The sequence below is a fragment of the Marmota flaviventris genome, chromosome 9, assembly GCF_047511675.1.
Source record: "Marmota flaviventris isolate mMarFla1 chromosome 9, mMarFla1.hap1, whole genome shotgun sequence".
Taxonomy (NCBI): Eukaryota; Metazoa; Chordata; class Mammalia; order Rodentia; family Sciuridae; genus Marmota; species Marmota flaviventris.
This window is the reverse complement of record NC_092506.1, coordinates 77,240,380-77,261,725: the sequence shown is the minus strand read 5'-3', so window position 1 is coordinate 77,261,725 and position 21,346 is coordinate 77,240,380. Positions and strand designations below refer to the sequence as shown.

Sequence of the window (21,346 nt, the reverse complement as noted above, 5' to 3'; positions counted from 1 at the left end):
GCTCACCTGTGAGACAATGCAAGAAGTTTCAGAGGAGAAGTGACTGGATTATGAAGGTCTTAACCCAATCAGTAAATTAATTAGATTTAATTGAGTGGTAACTACAGGCAGGTGGGGTGTGGCTAGAGGAAGTGGTTAATTGGGGGTGTGGCTATAGTATATATATTTTGTATCTGGAGCTGGGGTTTCTCTCTCTGCTTGTTGACCACCATGATGCGAGCTGCTTCCCTCTGCCACACACTCCATCATGATGTTCTGCCTCACCTCAAGCCCAAGGAATAGAGCTAGCCTTCTCTGTACTAAGACCTCAGAAACTGTGAGCGCTCAAATAAACTTTTCCTCCCTAGGGTTGTTCTGGTCAAATCCTTTAGTCACAGCAGCGAAAAATCTGAATAAAACAGTAGATTTTCATATTGTTGGTCAATTTACATTGTTCAAAATATTTTTGAAAAACAGGCTGAGAAGTTCTTCATACACTATGACTGTTTTGCATAAAATTTTATGTCAGTTTAATTAAACCAATATTTGTAAAGTGCTTACTCTATGATGTGTGAGATTTTGGAGGGTGGGTATTTAAAATTAAGAGATGATGTATTTTCTCAATAATATCCTCAGTCTAGTAGAGAAGACAGATATTTAAAAGACATTTTAATACACTATGATCTGCCCTACAATAAATATATATACAAAGAATAAATCCGTAGAAAGAAAGGAGACTTTAATTTTTCAGGTTTGGAAACCATAGAATATTTCACAAATGTGAGGCCAACAAAGAGGGGAACTGTCTTCAAAGTAAAGAGAACTAAATAGGTAATGGCATAATCAAGTGCAATGTCTAAATTTCCTTACATTATGATTTTTTATATAAATAGTAATTTGCCATTTCTGTACCTTCCTCACACAGGTTAAAAATGTCATGTTAGCAGGAGCCATAGAAATCATCTTGTACTCAGATCCAGCTGACTACTTTGCCCCTGGGGTACAGCCATATCCCAAAGGCTGGAACCTTCCTGGAACTGCAGTGCAGAGAGGAAATGTGTTAAATTTGAATGGTGCTGGTGACCCTCTCACTCCAGGCTATCCAGCTAAAGGTAATGGATGAGCCTATGAGCCTGTCAGTGTACCGTTTTTTCAAAAAGATTCCTTGCTGTTTTAGATGGGGAAAAAAGCAAGCATCTGTAGAATAACATTAAAATAACTAAAAAAATGTATACATTATGTAATTTTGGATTATTAATATTAGGAATTCAAAATAATTGCCTTTGTAGTATATATGTATGTATGTATGTGTGAATGTATTTGGTGCTAGAAATTGAACCCTGGGCACTCAATTGCTGAGCTACATTCCCACATCTTTTTATTTTGACATGAGGTCCCAATAAGTTAATTAAGGCCTAAATTGGTGACACTGACCTCAAACTTGCACTCCTACTGCCTCAGCCTTCTGAGTTACTAGAATTACAGGTGAGTGCCATTGCACTTGGCCTTTGCATTATTTTTTAGTTTGAATTCTCATGACATGTAGGCATGGGAAGGGAATATTCAGTTGGTATTCTCCTTTTACCCTTACTAGACAAGGGTTTCAGAAATGTTGCTCCTCATACCCAAAGTAATATTGCTCTTAACAAACTAGGATTTACATTTTCTAAGTTATCTAGGATTGTATGCTTCTTTAGATCACTCACTTGTATTTTAAAAATACCAATGAGGTTTTTTTATTAGTGTTATTTTAAATGTAAATTTTGAAGTTTTGACATGTATAAAGCCATCTTTTTTTTTTTTTAAAGAGAGAGAAGAGAGAGAGAGAGAATTTTTTTAATATTTATTGGAGGACACAACATCTTTGTTTGTATGTGGTGCTGAGGATCGAACCCAGGCCGCGTGCATGCCAGGTGAGCGCGTTACCGCTTGAGCCACATCCCCAGCCCTGTAAAGCCATCTTTACAAATTCATTACCCCTAAAACTCTTCCTTTCTCTGTCTACTCTTCTTGCCTTCTCAATACCAATGCCTAGGCAACCATTGTTCTGTTTTTTCTCAGCATAATAATTTTGAGATCCATCCATGTTGGCATTTCTGTCATAGTTTGTTTCTTACTAATATTGCATTGACTGGCTATACCAGAGTTGGTTTATCCATTTACTTGTTGAGGGACATTTGGATTGTTTCATTTTAGAAACTTTTACATATAAAAGTGCTACGAACAAGTTTACAAGTAAGTGTCAGTGTGTATACATTTATTTCTCTTTGGTAAATACTTAGAAGAAGAATGGATGAATAAGACCGCAGATTGATATTTAACTTATAAAGAAATTTTCAAATTGGTTTTCCAAAAAGACTGCTCTACTTTGTATTCCACCTAATAATCCAGTTACTATATCCTTGGCAGTAGTTATGTGGCAGTGGCTTTTAATTCTGGATTTTAAGTAAGTCCTCTAAGTTACAACTCTTGTTTTGTAAAGTTATTGTCACATCTTGGTCCTTTCCATGTGAATTTTAGAGCTGGGAATCCCACAGACATTTTTTTTTTCTTTTTTTTCTGTGAGTTTAACGGAAATCTGTAGATCAATTTGAGGAGATTTGACATCTTAAAATGTTTGAATCTTTTGGTATATGAAAAAAGTACAACTCTTTACTAGTTAATTTCTCTCAGCAATGTTTTATAGTTACACTGTATGGATCATGCACATCTTTTATTCATAAGCATTTCATAATTTTGTACTATTGTAAATTACATTAAATCTCAAGTCCTATTGCTCATTACCAATATACAGTAATGCTATTGTATTTCTAGAAAAAAATAACTTCACCCTTTACCTTGCAAACTTGTTAAATTCACTAATTATTTTTAAGGTTTTTAGAATCCATTAGCATATTTACATAGATGATTATATCATTTGCAAATAAATACAATTTTCTTTGTTTCTAATTTTTATATGTGTCATTTCTTTTTCTTGCCTTATTGTACTGGCCAGTAAGTACTTTCATTACAATGTGGAACACAGTTGTTAGAGCAGACATCCTTGCTTTGTTTTTGTTCCATAGGAACACATTCAGTCTTTCTCTGGTAGCAGAGTATTTTGGGGATTGAATTTAGATGCTCTCACATACCAGGCAGGCACTCTACCACTAAGCTCCATGCTGAGTTCTTTTATAAAATTTTAGTTTGAGACAGGGTTTTGCTAAATTGCCTAGGCTGGCCTCAAAATTTCTTTTCTCCTGTCTCAGCATCCAAAGTAACTGGGATTACAAGTATGTACCATGATAGTCAACTCTCTGTTTGATATGACATTAGCTCTAGGTTTTAATGAATTGTTTTTGTTGGACTGAGGGAGGTCATTTCTATGTGCTTAACGTTTTTGTCAGTAACCTATATTGGGTTTTTTAAAATGCTTTTTCTTTGCATATTGAGCAACCCTATGTTATTAATGCTTTCATTGAATCCATACAGATATTTTTATGCTAATCCAACACCATCCTGTAATAAACTAGTTGGTCACAATTTATTTTGATTTTTTCTATTTTATTTCATGTGTGCTAAACTTTTCTTAAGAATACTTTATTTATGGTCATATTGTAAAGTGGTCTGTGAATGTTTTTGTAATATTATTGTGCCATTCTGGAATGGGACACTTACATTTTCCTTATTTTTCTGTGTGAATTTATATAGAATTGGTTAAATTTTGTCTATAGAGATTGGGATAGAATTCGCCCATAATTCCTCTGGACCTGAAGTTTATTTGTAGAAATTATTTCTGTTTTAACTACCAGTTGAATTTCTTTAGTAGGCATAAGACTGTTCGGGTTATCTATCTTGTCCTGAATGAAATTTGGTAATTCATTTCAGGGATTTTGTTTATTGAATTTGTCAGACAATTAAGAGTGTAGAATTTTTTCATAATACTCATATTATTTTTTTAAACTTTGTCTACTAAGACCATAATGATATTTTCTCCTTTACTTTTTATTTAACAATTTATGTTTCCCCTTTTGTTCATTATCTGTCTTATTAGAGATTGATTAGTTTTATTGATCTTATCAAAGAACCAGCTTTCAGTGTCATTTTTTAATCTCTATTATTTTGTGTTTGATTCATATATTTTTAGATTTATTCCAATTTTTTTCCTTTCTCCTATTGTTTTAACTTTAATTTTTTCCTTCTTTTTCTAAACTTTTAAGTTGGAATCTGATTTCATTTGTTTGAAACCTGTCCTTTCCCTAAGATAGGTGTTTTAGTGCTATTATTCTACTAAGCACTGCTCTGTCTTGTACAACTTTTGATATACCGTTTTTATTTATTCAGTTCAAAATAGTTTATCATGTTAGTTTGCATTTCTACTTTAACCCATAAATTATTTGTTGTTATGTTATTTAGTTTTCAAATATTCAGGGTTTTCCCAAGTATCTCTCTAATGTTGGTTTCTAATTTCACTGTGGTCAGAGAATATAACTTTTATGATTTTTATGGATACTGAGATGTGTTTTATGTTCCAAAATGTAGTGTACCCAACACATATTTCATATGTATTATAAAAAATGGAATACAGTATTCTATAAATGTAAGTTTGGCCAAGTTAATAGATAGATACTTCTATTTAAGTTATATATTTACTGAATTTCTAGATATATTATTAAACTTTTTGTTTCAATACTCAATTACTATATCTAATAAGAAATAGTTCAGGGGATCCAACATGGCGGCCGGCAAGGAAGCAGCACTTTCAGTATCTCCACATTAACCGGATCAGAAACACCCATTAAAACAGCTACATTCTACCTACTGAGGAACTTCTAGCAAAATTCTGCTGAAAGGAGACCTGCCAGGAATTAGTAAGTTTATTAGAGGTGACAGTTTGCCCCAGACAAGTGAATCTTGGCCGGCCACGCGGGTGCAGAGGTCCAATCCCGCAGCCACCGCCCGACCGGCTCTGCAAGCGGCCCCTGGCGGCCCGGCGCAGTGAGAAGGGTCCCCGCCTGGCCCGGCAGACGGCCCCCGCCATCTCGGCTCTCCTGGCGGCCCCGTTCGCTCTGTGATCGGCCACCCCGCCCGCCCGGCTCTTAGCCACGAGGCCGCTGCCTGCCCGGTTCTACAAGCGGCCCCCAGCGGCCAGCGCGGCGAGAAGGGTCCCCGCCTGGCCTGGCAGACGGCCTGCGCCCTCCTGGCTCTGCTAACGGCCCCGCCCACCCGGCAAACGGCCCCCCGCCCTCCGGGCTCTGCTGGCGCCCTGCCCGCAGCCAGCGCCGGCCTGGCTCTGCAGGTGGCCCCCGGCGGCCCCGCGCAGCGAGAAGGGTCCCCGCCTGGCCCGGCAGACGGCCCGTGCCCTCCCGGCTCTGCTAACGGCCCCACCCCCACTGCAAACGGCCCCGCCCACCCTGCAAACCGCTCCCCCCCCTGAGACGACGTGAAGGGAATCTAACCAAGCCTTTATGAAATAGTGAACTGGGAACTAAAACCAGAGATTGTGTCAGACCAGAGACAAGCCAGTTCCACCCCTCCCTTCGGACACTCCAACAAGGAGGCAGGGGCCCGCCATAGCAGAGAGGGGAAGTCACCAACGTTCGGCCAAAGAGATTCCTTCCCAGCAGAATCTACTTTAGCAGGTGTGTGACTCCCACCCGCATCAGATACAAACAACCGGGAAACTTCAAAATCTCTCTGTGGGCGTGACCGTAAGGGCCAAAGGACTCTCGACCCCCAAGTCCCAATACTGCCAGTGACATGGGTGTGACTGTAGGGGCGGAGGGAAGCAGAGAAGACTCCCCACCCCCAACTCCCCCAACTGCCAACTGAGAGGGCGTGACGGTAGGGGCGGAGGGAAACAGAGGACACTCCAGACCCCCAACTCCTCCTACCGCCAGCGGAGTGGTCGTGATTGTAGGGGCTGAGGGAAGCAGAGGGGATCCTCGACCCCCAACTCCCATTACCACCAGTGGCGACACCAATGGTCTTAGCCGCCAGATTCCGAAGGTGTGCCCACCAAAGGGGTCCGGAAAAATTAAACTATTGACTCCCAGAACACAGCTCCACAGCACTGGGGCTTAGATGAATGACAGAGAGAGTGCTCAGTCGTTAGGGAAATAGAGCACTCAGAGGGGCTGAAAGTGTAACCAAATCCTTGGAGAACCTCCTCCGGTGAACAGGACCTGGTTGGCTGGCAGGAGGAAGGGGAGGAGGGGCCGTAGAAGTGAAACAGCTCTGGACCAACAGGATTGAGAGGCTCCCAGGAGCCGCCTTACAGGGATTGCTGTTGACACATTGAGGGCAAATCTCAGCCCGGAGGGCACAGCTTTGCCTATGGGAAGAGAAGAAAATGGATCTCTAAGACCTAATTTTATTTCTTATTTTATTTTATTTTTTCTCTCCCTTTTTTCCCTCTTTCTCTCCCCTTCCAAGTTTTATTGTTCTTTCCATTCTCCTCTATGCTATCTAACTCCCCTCCTTCTTTCTTTTCAAGAGCACCTTCCTTCCCCTTCCCCCCAACTTTCATCCCAAGCATTACGTCCTCCATTTCGTGTAACTGTCTAAATGCAAACAGGTGAATGTTTCGAGGATGTCTATAGTGCTCCTAAATACCTAGCTACTACCAACACCCTGATCCAATTGACGGTTAGCATCCCCCTTCAGTAGAGCAATCTTCTAAAGTAGCCAAGACATACTAACCCTTATACCTTCATAGCACCTAACCTAAAGTCCTAAGAACAAAAAACAAATCACTATATGCATACAAAATCCGGAAGCCCTTTATAAATTGAATGAATCAGCTCTAAAGTACAATAAAGCCCAACATCTATAGGCATAATCTCCCACCACAAAGGAGAGACAACAGAGATAAACAAAGCCAAAACAAATGTATAGGAGAAAGCAGTTACAAAGCAGTCAAACAGAGCTGGAAAGTAACGTGAACAACATGAAAAAACCAGGGAAAAAAGGAGTACAGATAATTCAGGACAACTTAAATCTACAGGAGGACCTAGAAGCATCAGAAACATGGACAGGGAAAGAAATCAAGGCATACCTAACTCAGATGGAACGGAATTTTAGAGAAGACATGAGACAGCAAGTCCAAGAATTGAAAGTATATTTTGAAAACCAACTAAACAAACAAATTCAAACTGCAAAGAACGAGCTTTACCAGGAGATAGAGAGCTTAAAAAAAAAACAAACAGTGATTTTAGAAATGCAAGAAACCATAAACCAGATTAAAAATGCTAACGAGAATATTGCAAATAGACTAGATCAAGTAGAAGTCAGAACATCAGATAATAAAGACAAAGTTTATCAACTTGAAAAGAATATAGTCAATACTGAAAAGATGCTTAAATCTCACAAGCAATCTATCCAAGAGATATGGGATCTCCTCAAAAAACCAAATTTGAGAGTCATTGGGATAGAAGAAGGCACAGAGGTTCAAGCCAAAGGAATGGACAACCTATTGAATGAAATAATCCTAGAAAACTTCCCAGAGATGAAAGATGGAATGGATTGCCAAATCCTGGAAGCCTACAGGACCCCAAACATCCAAAACTGTAATAGGCCAACTCCAAGACATATAATTATGAAGATAGCCAACATACAGAACAAGGAGAGAATATTAAAAGCTACGAGGGAAAGGAGGCAGATTACATTCAGGGGTAAACCAATTAGGTTAACGGCTGATTTTTCATCACAGACTTTGAAAGCGAGAAGATCCTGGAACAATGTATTTCAAACGCTGAAAAATAATGGATTCTAACCAAGAATACTGTATCCAGCAAAATTAAGCTTCAGATTTGACAATGAAATTAAAATCTTTCACGATAAACAAAAGCTAAAAGATTTTGCAGCCAGAAAACCAGCACTGCAAAGCATTTTGGGCAAAATTCTACAAGAAGAGGAATGGAAAAACAGTGCCCAAAAACCAACAGCGGGAGGTATCTCAGTAAAGGGGGAGGAAAACAACCAAAAAATAAAAACTAGCCAAAATAAAATAAATAAATAAATAAACATGACTGGAAGTACAAATCATATTTCAATTGTAACCTTAAATGTTAATGGACTAAACTCACCAATCAAGAGACACAGGCTGGTAACCTGGATCAAAAAAAAAAAAAAAAACAAATCCAACAATATGCTGCCTTCAGGAGACTCATATGATAGGAAAAGACATACACAGGCTGAAGGTGAAAGGTTGGGAAAAATCATACCACTCACATGGCCCTCGGAAGCAAGCAGGAGTGGCCATACTCATATTGAATAAAATCAACTTCAAACCTAAGTTAATCAAAAGGGATAAAGAAGGACACTATATCCTGTTAAAAGGAAGTATTCACCAACAAGACATAACAATTATCAATTTATATGCACCAAATAATGGTGCAGCAACGTTCATAAAACAAACTCTCCTCAAGTTCAAGAGTCAAATTGACCACAACACAATAATTATGGGTGACTTCAACACACTGCTCTCGCCATTAGACAGATCCTCCAGACAAAAGCTGAATAAAGAAACTATAGAACTCAATGACACAATCAATAACCTAGACTTAACCGACATATATAGAATATATCAACCATCATCAAGTGGATACACGTTCTTCTCAGCAGCACATGGATCTTACTCAAAGATAGATCATATATTATGCCATAGGGCAACTCTTAGTAAATATAAAGGAGTGGAGATAATACCATGCACCATATCTGATCATAATGGAATGAAACTGGAAATCAATGAAAAAAGAAGGAAGGAAAAATCCTGCATCACATGGAAAATAAACAATATGTTACTGAATGATCAATGGGTTACAGAAGACATAAAGGAGGAAATCAAAAAATTCGTAGAGATAAACGACAATTCAGACACAACATACCGGAATCTATGGGACACAATGAAAGCAGTTTTAAGAGGGAAATTCATTTCCTGGAGTTCATTCCTCAAAAAAAGAAAAAAACAACAAATAAACAAACTCACACTACATCTCAAAACCCTAGAAAAGGAAGAGCAAAACAACAGCAAATATAGCAGAAGACAAGAAATAATTAAAATCAGAGCAGAAATCAACAAAATTGAAACAAAAAAAACCATTGAAAAAATTGATAAAACTAAAAGTTGGTTCTTTGAAAAAATAAATAAGATCGACAGGCCCTTAGCCATGCTAACGAAGAGAAGAAGAGAGAAAACTCAAATCACTAACATACGGGATGAAAAAGGCAATATCACAACAGACACTACAGAAATACAGAAGATAATTAGAAAGTATTTTGAAACCCTATATTCTAATAAAATAGAAGACAGTGAAGACATCAATAAATTTCTTAAGTCATATGAGCTGCCCAGATTGAGTCAGGAAGACACACACAATTTAAACAGACCAATAACAAAGGAAGAAATAGAAGAAGCCATCAAAAGTCTACCAACCAAGAAAAGCCCTGGACCAGATGGGTATACAGCAGAGTTTTACAAAACCTTCAAAGAAGAATTAATACCAATACTTTTCAAGCTATTTCAAGAAATAGAAAAAGAAGGAGCTCTTCCAAATTCATTCTATGAGGCCAATATCACCCTGATCCCGAAACCAGACAAAGACACTTCAAAGAAAGAAAACTACAGACCAATATCTCTAATGAACATAGATGCAAAAATTCTCAATAAAATCCTGGCGAATCAAATACAAAAGCATATCAAAAAAATTGTGCACCATGATCAAGTAGGATTCATCTGTGGGATGCAAGGTTGGTTCAATATACGGAAATCAATAAATATTATTCACCACATCAATAGACTTAAAGATAAGAACCATATGATCGTCTCGATAGATGCAGAAAAAGCATTCGACAAAGTACAGCATCCTTTTATGTTCAAAACACTAGAAAAACGGGACAACAGGAACTTACCTCAACATTGTAAAAGCTATATATGCTAAGCCTCAGGCTAGCATCATTCTAAATGGAGAAAAACTGAAGGCATTCCCGCTAAAATCTGGAACAAGACAGGGATGCCCTCTCTCACCACTTCTATTTAATTTAGTCCTTGAAATACTAGCCAGAGCAATTAGACAGACAAAAGAAATTAAAGGCATAAAAATAGGAAAAGAAGAACTTAAAATATCACTATTTGTGGTCGATATGATCCTATACTTAGAAGACCCAAAAGGGTCTACAAAGAAACTACTAGAACTAATAAATGAATTCAGCAAAGTGGCAGGATATAAAATCAACACGCATAAATCAAAGGCATTCCTGTATATCAGCAACAAAACTTCTGAAATGGAAATGAGGAAAACCACCCCATTCACAATATCCTCAAAAAAAATAAAATACTCGGGAATCAACCTAACAAAAGAGGTGAAAGATTTATACAATGAAAACTACAGAACCCTAAAGAGAGAGATAGAAGAAGATCTTAGAAGATGGAAAAATGTACCCTGTTCATGGATAGGCAGAACCAACATCATCAAAATGGCGATATTACCCAAAGTTCTCTACAGGTTCAACGCAATGCCAATCAAAATCCCAACGGCATTTCTGGTAGAAATAGATAAAGCTATCATGAAATTCATATGGAAAAACAAAAGACCCAGAATAGCAAAAGAAATTCTAAGCAGGAAGTGTGAATCAGGAGGTATAGCGATACCAGATTTCAAACTGTACTACAGAGCAATAGTAACAAAAACAGCATGGTACTGGTACCAAAACAGGCAGGTGGACCAATGGTACAGAATAGAGGACACAGAGACCAATCCACAAAATTACAACTTTCTTATATTTGATAAAGGCGCTAAAAGCATGCAATGGAGAAAGGATAGCATCTTCAACAAATGGTGCTGGGAAAACTGGAAATCCATATGCAACAAAATGAAGCTGAACCCCTTTCTCTCGCCATGCACAAAAGTTAATTCAAAATGGATCAAGGAGCTAGATATCAAATCAGAGACTCTGCACCTGATAGAAGAAAAAGTTGGCTCCGATCTACACATTGTTGGGTCGGGCTCCAAATTCCTTAATAGGACGCCCATAGCCCAAGAGTTAAATACAAGAATAAACAAATGGGACTTACTTAAACTAAAAAAGTTTTTTCTCAGCAAGAGAAACAATAAGAGAGGTAAATAGGGAACTTACATCCTGGGAACAAATTTTTACTCCTCACACTTCAGATAGAGCCCTAATATCCAGAATATACAAAGAACTCAAAAAATTAAACAACAAGATAACAAACAACCCTATCAACAAATGGGCCAAGGACCTGAACAGACACTTCTCAGAGGATGACATACAATCAATCAATAAGTACATGAAAAAATGCTCACCATCTCTAGCAGTCAGAGAAATGCAAATCAAAACCACCCTAAGATACCATCTCACTCCAGTAAGATTGGCAGCCATTATGAAGTCAAGCAACAATAAGTGCTGGCGAGGATGTGGGGAAAAGGGTACACTTGTACATTGCTGGTGGAACTGCAAACTGGTGCGGCCAATATGGAAAGCAGTATGGAGATTCCTAGGAAAGCTGGGAATGGAACCACCATTTGACCCAGCTATCGCCCTTCTCGGTCTATTCCCTGAGGACCTTAAAAGAGCATACTATAGGGATACTGCCACATCAATGATCATGGCAGCACAATTCACAATAGCTAGACTTTTTTTTTTTTTTTTTTAAATAAGAGTAGGCTATTTTTTTTTTTTTTAAAGAGAGAGAGAGAGAGAGAATTTTAACATTTATTTTTTTTTTTAGTTTTCGGCAGACACAACATCTCTGTTTGTGGTGCTGAGGATCGAACCCGGGCCGCATGCATGCCAGGCGAGCGCGCTACCGCTTGAGCCATATCTCCAGCCCACAATAGCTAGACTTTGGAATCAACCTAGATGCCCTTCAATAGATGAATGGATTAAAAAACTGTGGCATTTATACACAATGGAGTATTACGCAGCACTAAAAAATGACAAAATCATGGATTTTGCAGGAAAGTGGATGGCATTAGAGAAGATTATGCTAAGTGAAGCTAGCTAATCCTTAAAAACAAATGCCAAATGTCTTCTTTGATATAAAGAGAGCAACTAAGATCAGAACAGGGAAGAAGAGTATGAGGAAAAGATTAACATTAAACAGAGACGAGTGGGGGGAGAGAAAGGGAGAGAGAAGGGAAACTATGGAAATGGAAGGAGACCCTCATTGTTACACAAATTACATATAAGAGTTTGTGAGGGGAAAGGGGAAAAAAAAAAACAAGGGAGAGAATTAACCAACAGCAGATGGGGTAGAGAGGGAAGATGAGAGGGAAGGGGAGGGGGGATAGGAAAGGTCGCAGAATACAACAGTCATTAATATGGTATTATGTAAAAATGTGGATGTGTAACTGATGTGATTCTGCAACTTGTATTTGGGGTAAAAAATGGGAGTTCATAACCCACTTGAATCAAATGTATGGAAGATGATATGTCATGAGCTTTGTAATGTTTTGAACAACCAATAAAAAAAAAAGAAATAGTTGTTTGGCAAAACAATCATTTCATCTATTTTGTCATTTTTACATTGTTTGAAACATTTCTTCAATCTTGGCTGAAAGCCAAAAGTTCTTACCTGGTTTTAAGGCTTTCAATAGTTTTCTGTCTTTCTTTGAAGAGAATAATGCATTACTGTTTGAATAAAATATTTGTTCTTATTTCCCAAGACCTTATGAATTCAATTTTTCCCAATAATTGTAGTTTTAGAATCTGAGATACATTTTCTAGGCATCTAGTTAATTGAAACTTCTCAAAGAAGGATTCAAAATATCCTTCAGGAAATTAAAGAAAATTCTTGTAAGTTAAAGAGAATTAGGTGAAATGTCAAAACAAAATCGAGAATCTATAAACCCTACAATTAGTTTTACCTTAAAATGTAAACAACTTAATTCTTACTGTTGAATCTAATAGGCCATAATAAAACAATAGCTTGGTTTCGGGGGGACTTTTAATTTTTATATAATTGCAAATGTCTAGCAAAATTGGCTGGACATGTTGTCGCATGCCTATAATCCCAATTACTCAGGAGGATTAAAAGTTTGATGCTAATCTGGGAAACATAGGTAGACCCTGTCTGAAAATAAAATGAGAAAAATATTGAGGATATAGCTCAGTGGTAGAGGGCTGACCTACCATGGGTGAAGCTCTGGGTTCAATTCCCAGTACTGAAAAAACAATGTGTATAGCAAGCAAAGCTATAATAATAATACAAATATTTCCTACATAGCTTTTGCTCAGATTCTTCAATTGTTTTCATTTATGTACTTGATTTTGCAGATTATCCTTTCAGACTAAATATTGAAGAAGGAGTTGGAATCCCGAAAATACCTGTACATCCTATTGGACATAATGATGCAGAAATATTACTATGGTATATAGTTTTTTTAGTTGGATATGAGAGGAAGACATTTTGTCATTTTCTCATCTAAAACCAATAAAACCCAATTGTGTTAAAAGTAAAGTCTTGTATCAAAATAATTCCTGAAGTAGGAATGATGGAACACACTTCTATTCCATAACAGGAGCAGTCAGTTTAGTGACTAGGAAATAATAAAACATTACTCTGGTAGCTCTAAATGAAATTCTCAAATGCAAAGGTATGTTTAAAGATAAAAATGGATACTGGTTTGAGATTTGTTTTCAGGTATTTGAATTTACTTAGATATTCAATAAATACTTATTTATACCCAACCTGTAGTTTAGAAATACGATCATGCTTACCACTTACTAGATGTATGATCTTGGACCAATTGATTCTTCTCTGATTCAGTTTGCTTATTTATAAAACAAGGACAGTAAAGTTTCTCCCTGATGGGGTTGTCATTAATTTATACTAGTTAGCATAGTGTCTAGAATATAGTAAACACCAATTAATGTTTGCTCATACTGTATTCTGTAATTGAAGTTTCTTTATGTATCTCCCAACCCATTGTTTAAAAGTTTCTGCCAGAACAACTTCATGATTTCTTTATGGGTACACACTACATAGTTGACAGCTTCTTTAAAATTCATTTCTTCCTAACCCAGTTATGAATTTCCTAATGTTGAATATCTTACACTCACTGTTTCCCCACAGAAGTAAGATCAAGGGTGAGGAGATTTTGCTTCCCATCTGCCTTCACTATTATATGTTTTTCCTCCTCAGCTCTTAGCATCAAAATATTATATATTTTATTTGCTCCAGTTATGGCTCTCTCATTAGAATAAAAGCTCCTCAGAATATAGAATAAAAGCAGTATGGACAAGTTGGACAATAAATAATTCTTAGTTGTAGAGTGAAATATTACCTCAGCATGAACTTCTTGATTTGTTTTTCATGGAAATGGTGATTCTCAGCCTTTTTCTGTCATCTCATTCTCTCTTGACAGCCACTTGGGAGGAACTGCTCTACCAGATAAGAACTGGAAGGGAGCTCTTAATGTGAGTTACAATGTAGGACCTGGCTTTACAGGGAATGAGTCTTTCAGGTAATTTTATATTACTTTAATAACTTGGAAGAGTTTTATATTTCAATGGAAATGTGAAGATAACTGCTCCACCAGGCATATTTTGCTTATATCTTTTTCTTATTGTCACTAGTGAAAAATTTATGATTTTATATCACTTAAGAAGAATTTACAGAATGAACCATTGAATTCCTTTTTTTTTCCCTCCTGGCGAGCTGGGGATTGAACCAAGGGATTCACACATGCAAGGCAAGCACTCTATGACTGAGCCACATCCTTAGCACCATGAATCAATGAATTTTTATAGTAATATTTCAGCATTAGTTTCAGAATTTCATCAATTACTGTATTTGAATTATAGACTTAACATTTCAAGTAATAATTTTTAAACTTTCCTTTCACCTAAAGTTTAAATTTTTTTTTCCAATAACTTTCAGAATGTTATATATGTATGCGAAACATTAGGTTATGTTAAGGGAGGGAATATTGGAGAACAGAGAAAGGAGCCAACAATTATTGGTTATTTACTGTGTATTAAGTGAGTTTAAATGAATAGATCATGTAGCTACTATAAAGCTCAATAGACTCATTGTTTTGAACACATGAAAGCATCATTCTAGAGGAGGAGTGTTGTGGAATGTATCTGTTGGGTTAGATCTACAGAAAGAATAAAAATTTCCAAATGGCTCAAGGCAGGCAGGAAATGCTAGCTACCGTGTGAACTTTGAGAGAGTTTGTGGAATGACCCTGCATGATTAGAACTAAGAAGTTTGATTCACTTAAAATGTTGCAGGAGAGGGAAATGTCACTGATAAATCATAAATGCCATAGCTTGCTTTTTTTGTTTTGTTTTTGTTTTTTGTTTGGTTTGGTTTGGTTTGGTACCAGGGATTCTACCCAGGGGCACTTAACCACCCCACCAAGTCTCATCCTAAACTCTTTTTATTTTTTAATTTTTGAGACAGGGCCTCACTAAGTTGCTTAGGACCTTGCTAAGTAGCTGAGGCTGGCTTTGAATTCCCAGTCCTCCTGTGTCAGCCTCCAGAGTCACTGGGATTATAGGAGTGCACCACCATGCCCAGTGTGATAGAATGTTTTTTAGTTTTTGAAATTCTTTTTATTTCAGAAAGGTTAAAATACTAGGTTAAATTCAACTTTCTTCCTTGATAGGAACTTCAGAAGCATTCAGTTTCTGTGTTTTTAATCTCTATAATCAATCACTATAGAGTTCCTTTAATTTAAGAGACTATTTAGTTTATTTATGTCTTCTGAAGGGAAAAAAAACACATAATATAACAAAAAGTAAAAATCTATCTGATTTACAAACCAGAGTATATAGACACAAAACATAAGTTCAGTTCTATAATTTCAGTCATAGTTCAAGAGTAAACTCAAAAACATAAGAAATCCCAGGTCTAGATATCAAATACACTGTTCTCCACTGTGAATACATAATTTTTGATGGATTTGAGTTTACAATGCACAATGAACAATGTTAAAAATTCCTAAAAACTAGATTCTTTCCTATCCTACCGCAGAGATCTTCAGAATTCATTGATTCACTTAGATAACCAAACGATAAGACATAAAGTGAGATTTCTAATCATTGCTGCTACCAGTGAATAATAACTTAATCTGATCTAAGCAAAGAGGAAACATAAACGAAACACAAAACCAGTAAGGAAAAAAGTAAAACTAGACATATGGCATGTCAGCAAAGTTGGGAGAGCCATAGAAAATATGAAGAATGAGTTTCAACTGACTACATCTGTTTTTCAAGATGAATCTACAGTTTGTTTCAAAGGGACCTCTAAAATAATGAAGGATAATTTAAAAACTGATTATTAGATGGATGTAAATGAACATGTATTACAGATTTCATTTAACTTTAGTTAATAAAAAAATACAGAATTATGTTAAAAATGGTTCAAAAGGCCAAGTAGATAGTTTAGTGGTAGAGAACTTGCCTAGCATGCCCAAGGCCACAGGTACAGTCCCCAGTACTGGAATAAATTAAAAAAAGAATGGGTTCACGTGGACATGGCAGTGCACACCTCTAATTCCAGAGGTTCTGGAGACTGAGGCAGGAGGATTTTGAGTTCAAAGCTAGCCTCTACAACTTAGTGGGACCTTAAGTAACTCAGTGAGACCCTGTTTCTAAATAAAATACAAAGAATAGTAGGGATGTGGCTCAGTGGTTAAGTGTCCCTGAGTTCAATTCCTGGTACCCTTCCAAAAGAAAGAATGGGTTCAAAGAAGAATTTACAGATAATACCAAATATATCAGTTCATCAGGAATGTCAGATTTAATCAAGACTAATTAATATATTTAACAGTAGGAAAGCTGGCGTATTTCATAATAAGGGAGGATTCAGATGAAACTTCACTAGATACCAATTCATTGGACATGAATTATTTGTAGTACAGAGTTGTAAAATAGTCTAGTTGAAGATAATAAATGAGAGGAATTCATTACGAGTGATATAGCATCTTTCCCAATTTTCCCGTACAGGAGTATATTCATTCATTTCACAAATATTATTGAACATTTACTAAACTCCAGGTGCCATTCTGGGATCTTGGTGTTCAGAAGTGAACAAAGGAGGCAAACAGCCCTATTCTATGGAGCCTACATCCCAGAGATCAGTTTGTTTGGGATGCATTGAGTTTGCAGTGATGATAGGATAAACATGCAGATTTTTTTTTTTTTTTTTTTTTTTTTTTGGTACTGGGAATTGAACCCAGCTACATCCTGAGCCCTTTTAAGTTTTTATTTTGAGACTTAGTCTTGCTCAGTTGCTTAGGGCCTCAATAGTTGCTAAGGCTGGTGGGATTACAAGGGTGTGCCACCACACCTGGCTCACAGATATTCATTTGAATAACTCTCGAGGTCAAAAATACTAGACCCTCAGGGTTATACAAAAGAACATACAAGAGGAAATGAGGGGAGAGGGAAAAATAATACAAGGGGGAGAAATGAAGGTCAGTAGAGGGGGTAGAGAGAGAAGAGGGGTGGGGAGGGGAGGGGAGGGGGGATAGTAGAGGATAGGAAATGTAGCAGAATACAACAGACACTAGTATGGCAATATGTAAATCAATGGATGTGTAATTGATGTGATTCTGCAATCTGTATATGGGCTAAAAATGGGAGTTCATAACCCACTTGAAGAAAAGTGTGAAAGATGATATATCAAGAACTATGTAATGTTTTGAACAACCAACAATAAAAAAAAAAAAAAATAAATAAAAAAATAAAAAAAAAAAAGAACCAAAAAAAAAAAAAAATACTAAAAATAAAAAAGATGTAAAGATTAAGGCTTAAATGAGATTCTTTGAGAGTCTGAGCAGATGCTCTATGTTTGTTTTTATGTTTGGACTAACATTTTTCTTCAGTTCTCATTTGTTACATTAACTCTTAATTTTCCTAATTTAGTGACATAATATCAATAAATTTTAGCTTCTTACTAGTCATGTATTTTAGGATCATATTTTTAGAAACATGCTAAACAATATTTCTGTATTTATATATTATCATAATCATCATCCTCATTATCATTTTTGATGCTGGTTATTGAACCCAGGAACTTGCTCATACTAAGCAATGCTGTACCATTGAGCTGCACCCCAGCTGTGTTATGAATTTTTATCTCTCAGTAGCAAAAATAATTTACTTAATGCCTTAAAATGTAAAAACCATTGAATAGTTTTCTCTCCATGGTACTTTTAGTTGAATGCTGCATGTAGATTAATTGTGTATTCTGAAACACACTGTAATTTGGTGGGACACAATATACAGGTTTTGACAGCTTCATTGTTCTTCCATTTAGAAATAATCACAAATTGAAACCAACTGGTGCCTCCATCCCCAAAATAAATAAAGGCTTATTATGTTCTCTTGTGAAAAAAATGGCTCAACATTTTCCCATGTCATTCTGGATTCATGAAACTTTTCCTTTTTCCTATCTGGCAGAGCTTGATTGTACTTTCGCTTTTTTTCTAATTTGGTTAGTTTATATTCATGAATGACTATGTAAAATCAGAATCAACAATGAGAGTCTGAAATTTTTTTATTATGTAATGTGCATTTTAGCAGGAGCTTCTCAAGTTGTCATTTAACAGAATTTATCATGGTTCTCACAGGCAGCACTCAGGCAGTTCTTTAACTGTGTACCTAGGGATTACTTTCATAGTCTTGAAGAAAGTTATTGAACAGTAGGAATTAATATAATTAATACAGTCATGCATCACTCAATATGAGAATATGTTCTGAAAAATGCATATTAGCAATTTCATTATTGCTTGAACATTAGAGAATGTACTTAGACAAACCTAGCTGATTTGCATTAAACACAAGATTTATGAGGCTTCTGCCAGTGTAACATGGAATAGTATTTTATAACCAACTTACTTTTAATAAATAGAAGGTATACACTATAAAGAAATGATAAAAAATAATATTATGTACTATGCATAATTGCACATGCTACACTTTTATATGGCTGGCAGTGCAATAGGTTAGTGGACAGCAGCATCTCCACAAATGTATGACTACTATGTTAGGCTATGACATTACAGCAACTATAATGTTACTAGACAATAAGGATTTTTCAGGTGTATTATAATCTTATGGGACCACCATCATTGATTATAAAGGTAAATGTTCAAATAATAGGCTTATGTTCCTTCTGTTTATTAATTAATAATAGGATGTCTTCATTAATGTTTTAATACTTAAAGTAAGATGTATTTAAAGTTTTTTGAATAAATGCCCAAGATATTTAATAGACTACTTACAATTCTAAATAAGTATCCATAAAACAGCTCTGAGAAGGAAGAATATAAATATTAGGTAGTTTTGAAAAACTGACTTCAAATTGCATGCTTAAATACTTAGGTGTAAGTTGTCACAATGTCTGCAACTTCCTTACAAAGCAACTCCCTTACAGAGCATTCAATATTAAAGATTGTTGAATATAGGTGATTGATATACATATTTTTATTCTTGTATAATTTTCTGTAGTTTTGTGATTTTTCATAATAAAATGTTGGAAGAAGGGCTGGGATTGTAGCTCAGTAGTAGAGCACTTGCCTAGCATGGGTGAAGCACGGGGTTCAATTCTCAGCACCACACATATCTAAGTAAAATAAAGGTTCATTGACAACTAAAAAAAATGTTGGAAGAAAACTGTAAAACTGTAAATATAATACCATATTTGAGGTAATTCATTCCTTTTAAAATTCTAGGAAAGTTAGAATGCAAGCTCATAACACCAATAAAATTACAAGGATTTACAATGTAATTGGAACTATTAGAGGATCTGTAGAACCTGGTGAGTCATCAAGTTCTTTTAGCAGTTTTTACAAAGATTAAGTGTAAGAAAATATAAATTTCAGTCATCAATTGATATTTTTCTGACTTATTTGCAACTACTAAATTTGGGAAAAATTGTACAACTCTAAAGGTTTTACTTTTTGCTGATTATTTTTTGTGGGAGAAATTCAAGCAGGAGGAAGTTTAATTTAGACATACATTACAGATATTTATAATGCATTCAAAGTTTTTGTTTTCCAGACAGGTATGTTATTCTGGGAGGGCACCATGACTCTTGGTGTTTGGAGGTATTGACCCAACTACTGGGACAGCCGTTTTGCAAGAAATTGCTCAGAGTTTTGGAAAATTGATAAAAAGAGGTAAGTGATAAGAGAATGTGACTTCCTTATATTTCCTTTATTCCTAGGCAGGTGTACCTAACTCTGTATTTTAACAATGATTACAGGCTGGAGACCTAGGAGAACTATCATTTTTGCCAGTTGGGATGCAGAAGAATTTGGACTGCTGGGTTCTACAGAATGGGCTGAGGTAAATAAGATGGCCAACGTTCGTGTTATTGTTTTGATCAACAAAGAAAAAATATATATCTCAGGATGAGCACAGCTAGACTCCATTACTTTATATGGTTTTAATTTGGAGAATGATTGGAGAGAATTTAAGAAATAGAATTTGTTTTTACTTTCTTATTAGTTTGGCAAAACAGAATAGCCTCTTAGTCAACAAACAAATCTACTCAAATCTATTTGCATTTGTTTTGTGAAAATAAAATCAGTAACTTCAACATTAGGAAGCATTTTTTACATGTAAATTGAAACTAATTTTCAAATTTTCCTTGGAGGTCTTCTGGGAAAGCTTATTTAATTAAGATGATTATATTCTGATAATTATTTCACATTTACAAATTCCACATAAAATAGCAACCATAGTTACATTTTGCCTTTTATAACATATATACCATTTGCTAAAGATATATATGTTGTAAAAGGATACATATAAAATGATAACTTTGTAACTTGGATTACTTTAGTAAATCAATTTACTGAGTAGTTTCACAGGTTCATTTTTCCTTGAGAGATGATTGATTTTCATTCATAACTGGCTCTGAATTCTCTAAGTGTCATATGATCCTTTCTTTTGTTTCTTTCCTATGCCTCCCTATTGAATAATCTCTAAGTTCTTCTGTGTTTGAGGTGAGCGCATACATTTTCATAAATTTAGGTGCACTGTGAAAGTACTTGCTATCTTTCTACCCTGTATTTAACTTTTGTCAGTCCAGATTGTATAGAGTTCTTATGAAGCATGCATATGTGTTTTGCATTGTGTTTAGTTTAAAAAAATGCCTCCCTCTTGACTCATTTCCTCTTGCATTATTTTAAATTTATAAAAATAATACAAATCAAGTAATCATGAGAATATAATCATGCACATAAATACTTATCTGATATCACTTATGCTTTGTTGATCATATGCATGTTGTAGATTTTAATTTTTACATTAGTATTCTGAAGGCATGTTGGAAGAACATTACTTTAGATGAATCAAATATTAATTAAGATAATTTATTTTTAGAAATATGTAATTTCTTATGATA

At 35.9% G+C, this 21,346-nt stretch overlaps 1 protein-coding gene across 1 annotated transcript in view; it reads left to right on the top strand.

Moving 5' to 3' along the window:
- Positions 1 to 21,346, top strand: part of LOC114105049 (N-acetylated-alpha-linked acidic dipeptidase 2) — a 52,768-nt gene that overhangs the window by 11,094 nt on the left and 20,328 nt on the right. The window contains 7 exon segments of the mRNA XM_071616597.1: positions 905 to 1,091; positions 13,255 to 13,348; positions 14,346 to 14,444; positions 19,668 to 19,753; positions 19,996 to 20,031; positions 20,034 to 20,114; positions 20,201 to 20,283. Of these exon segments, the coding sequence (XP_071472698.1) occupies positions 905 to 1,091; positions 13,255 to 13,348; positions 14,346 to 14,444; positions 19,668 to 19,753; positions 19,996 to 20,031; positions 20,034 to 20,114; positions 20,201 to 20,283 (666 nt within the window).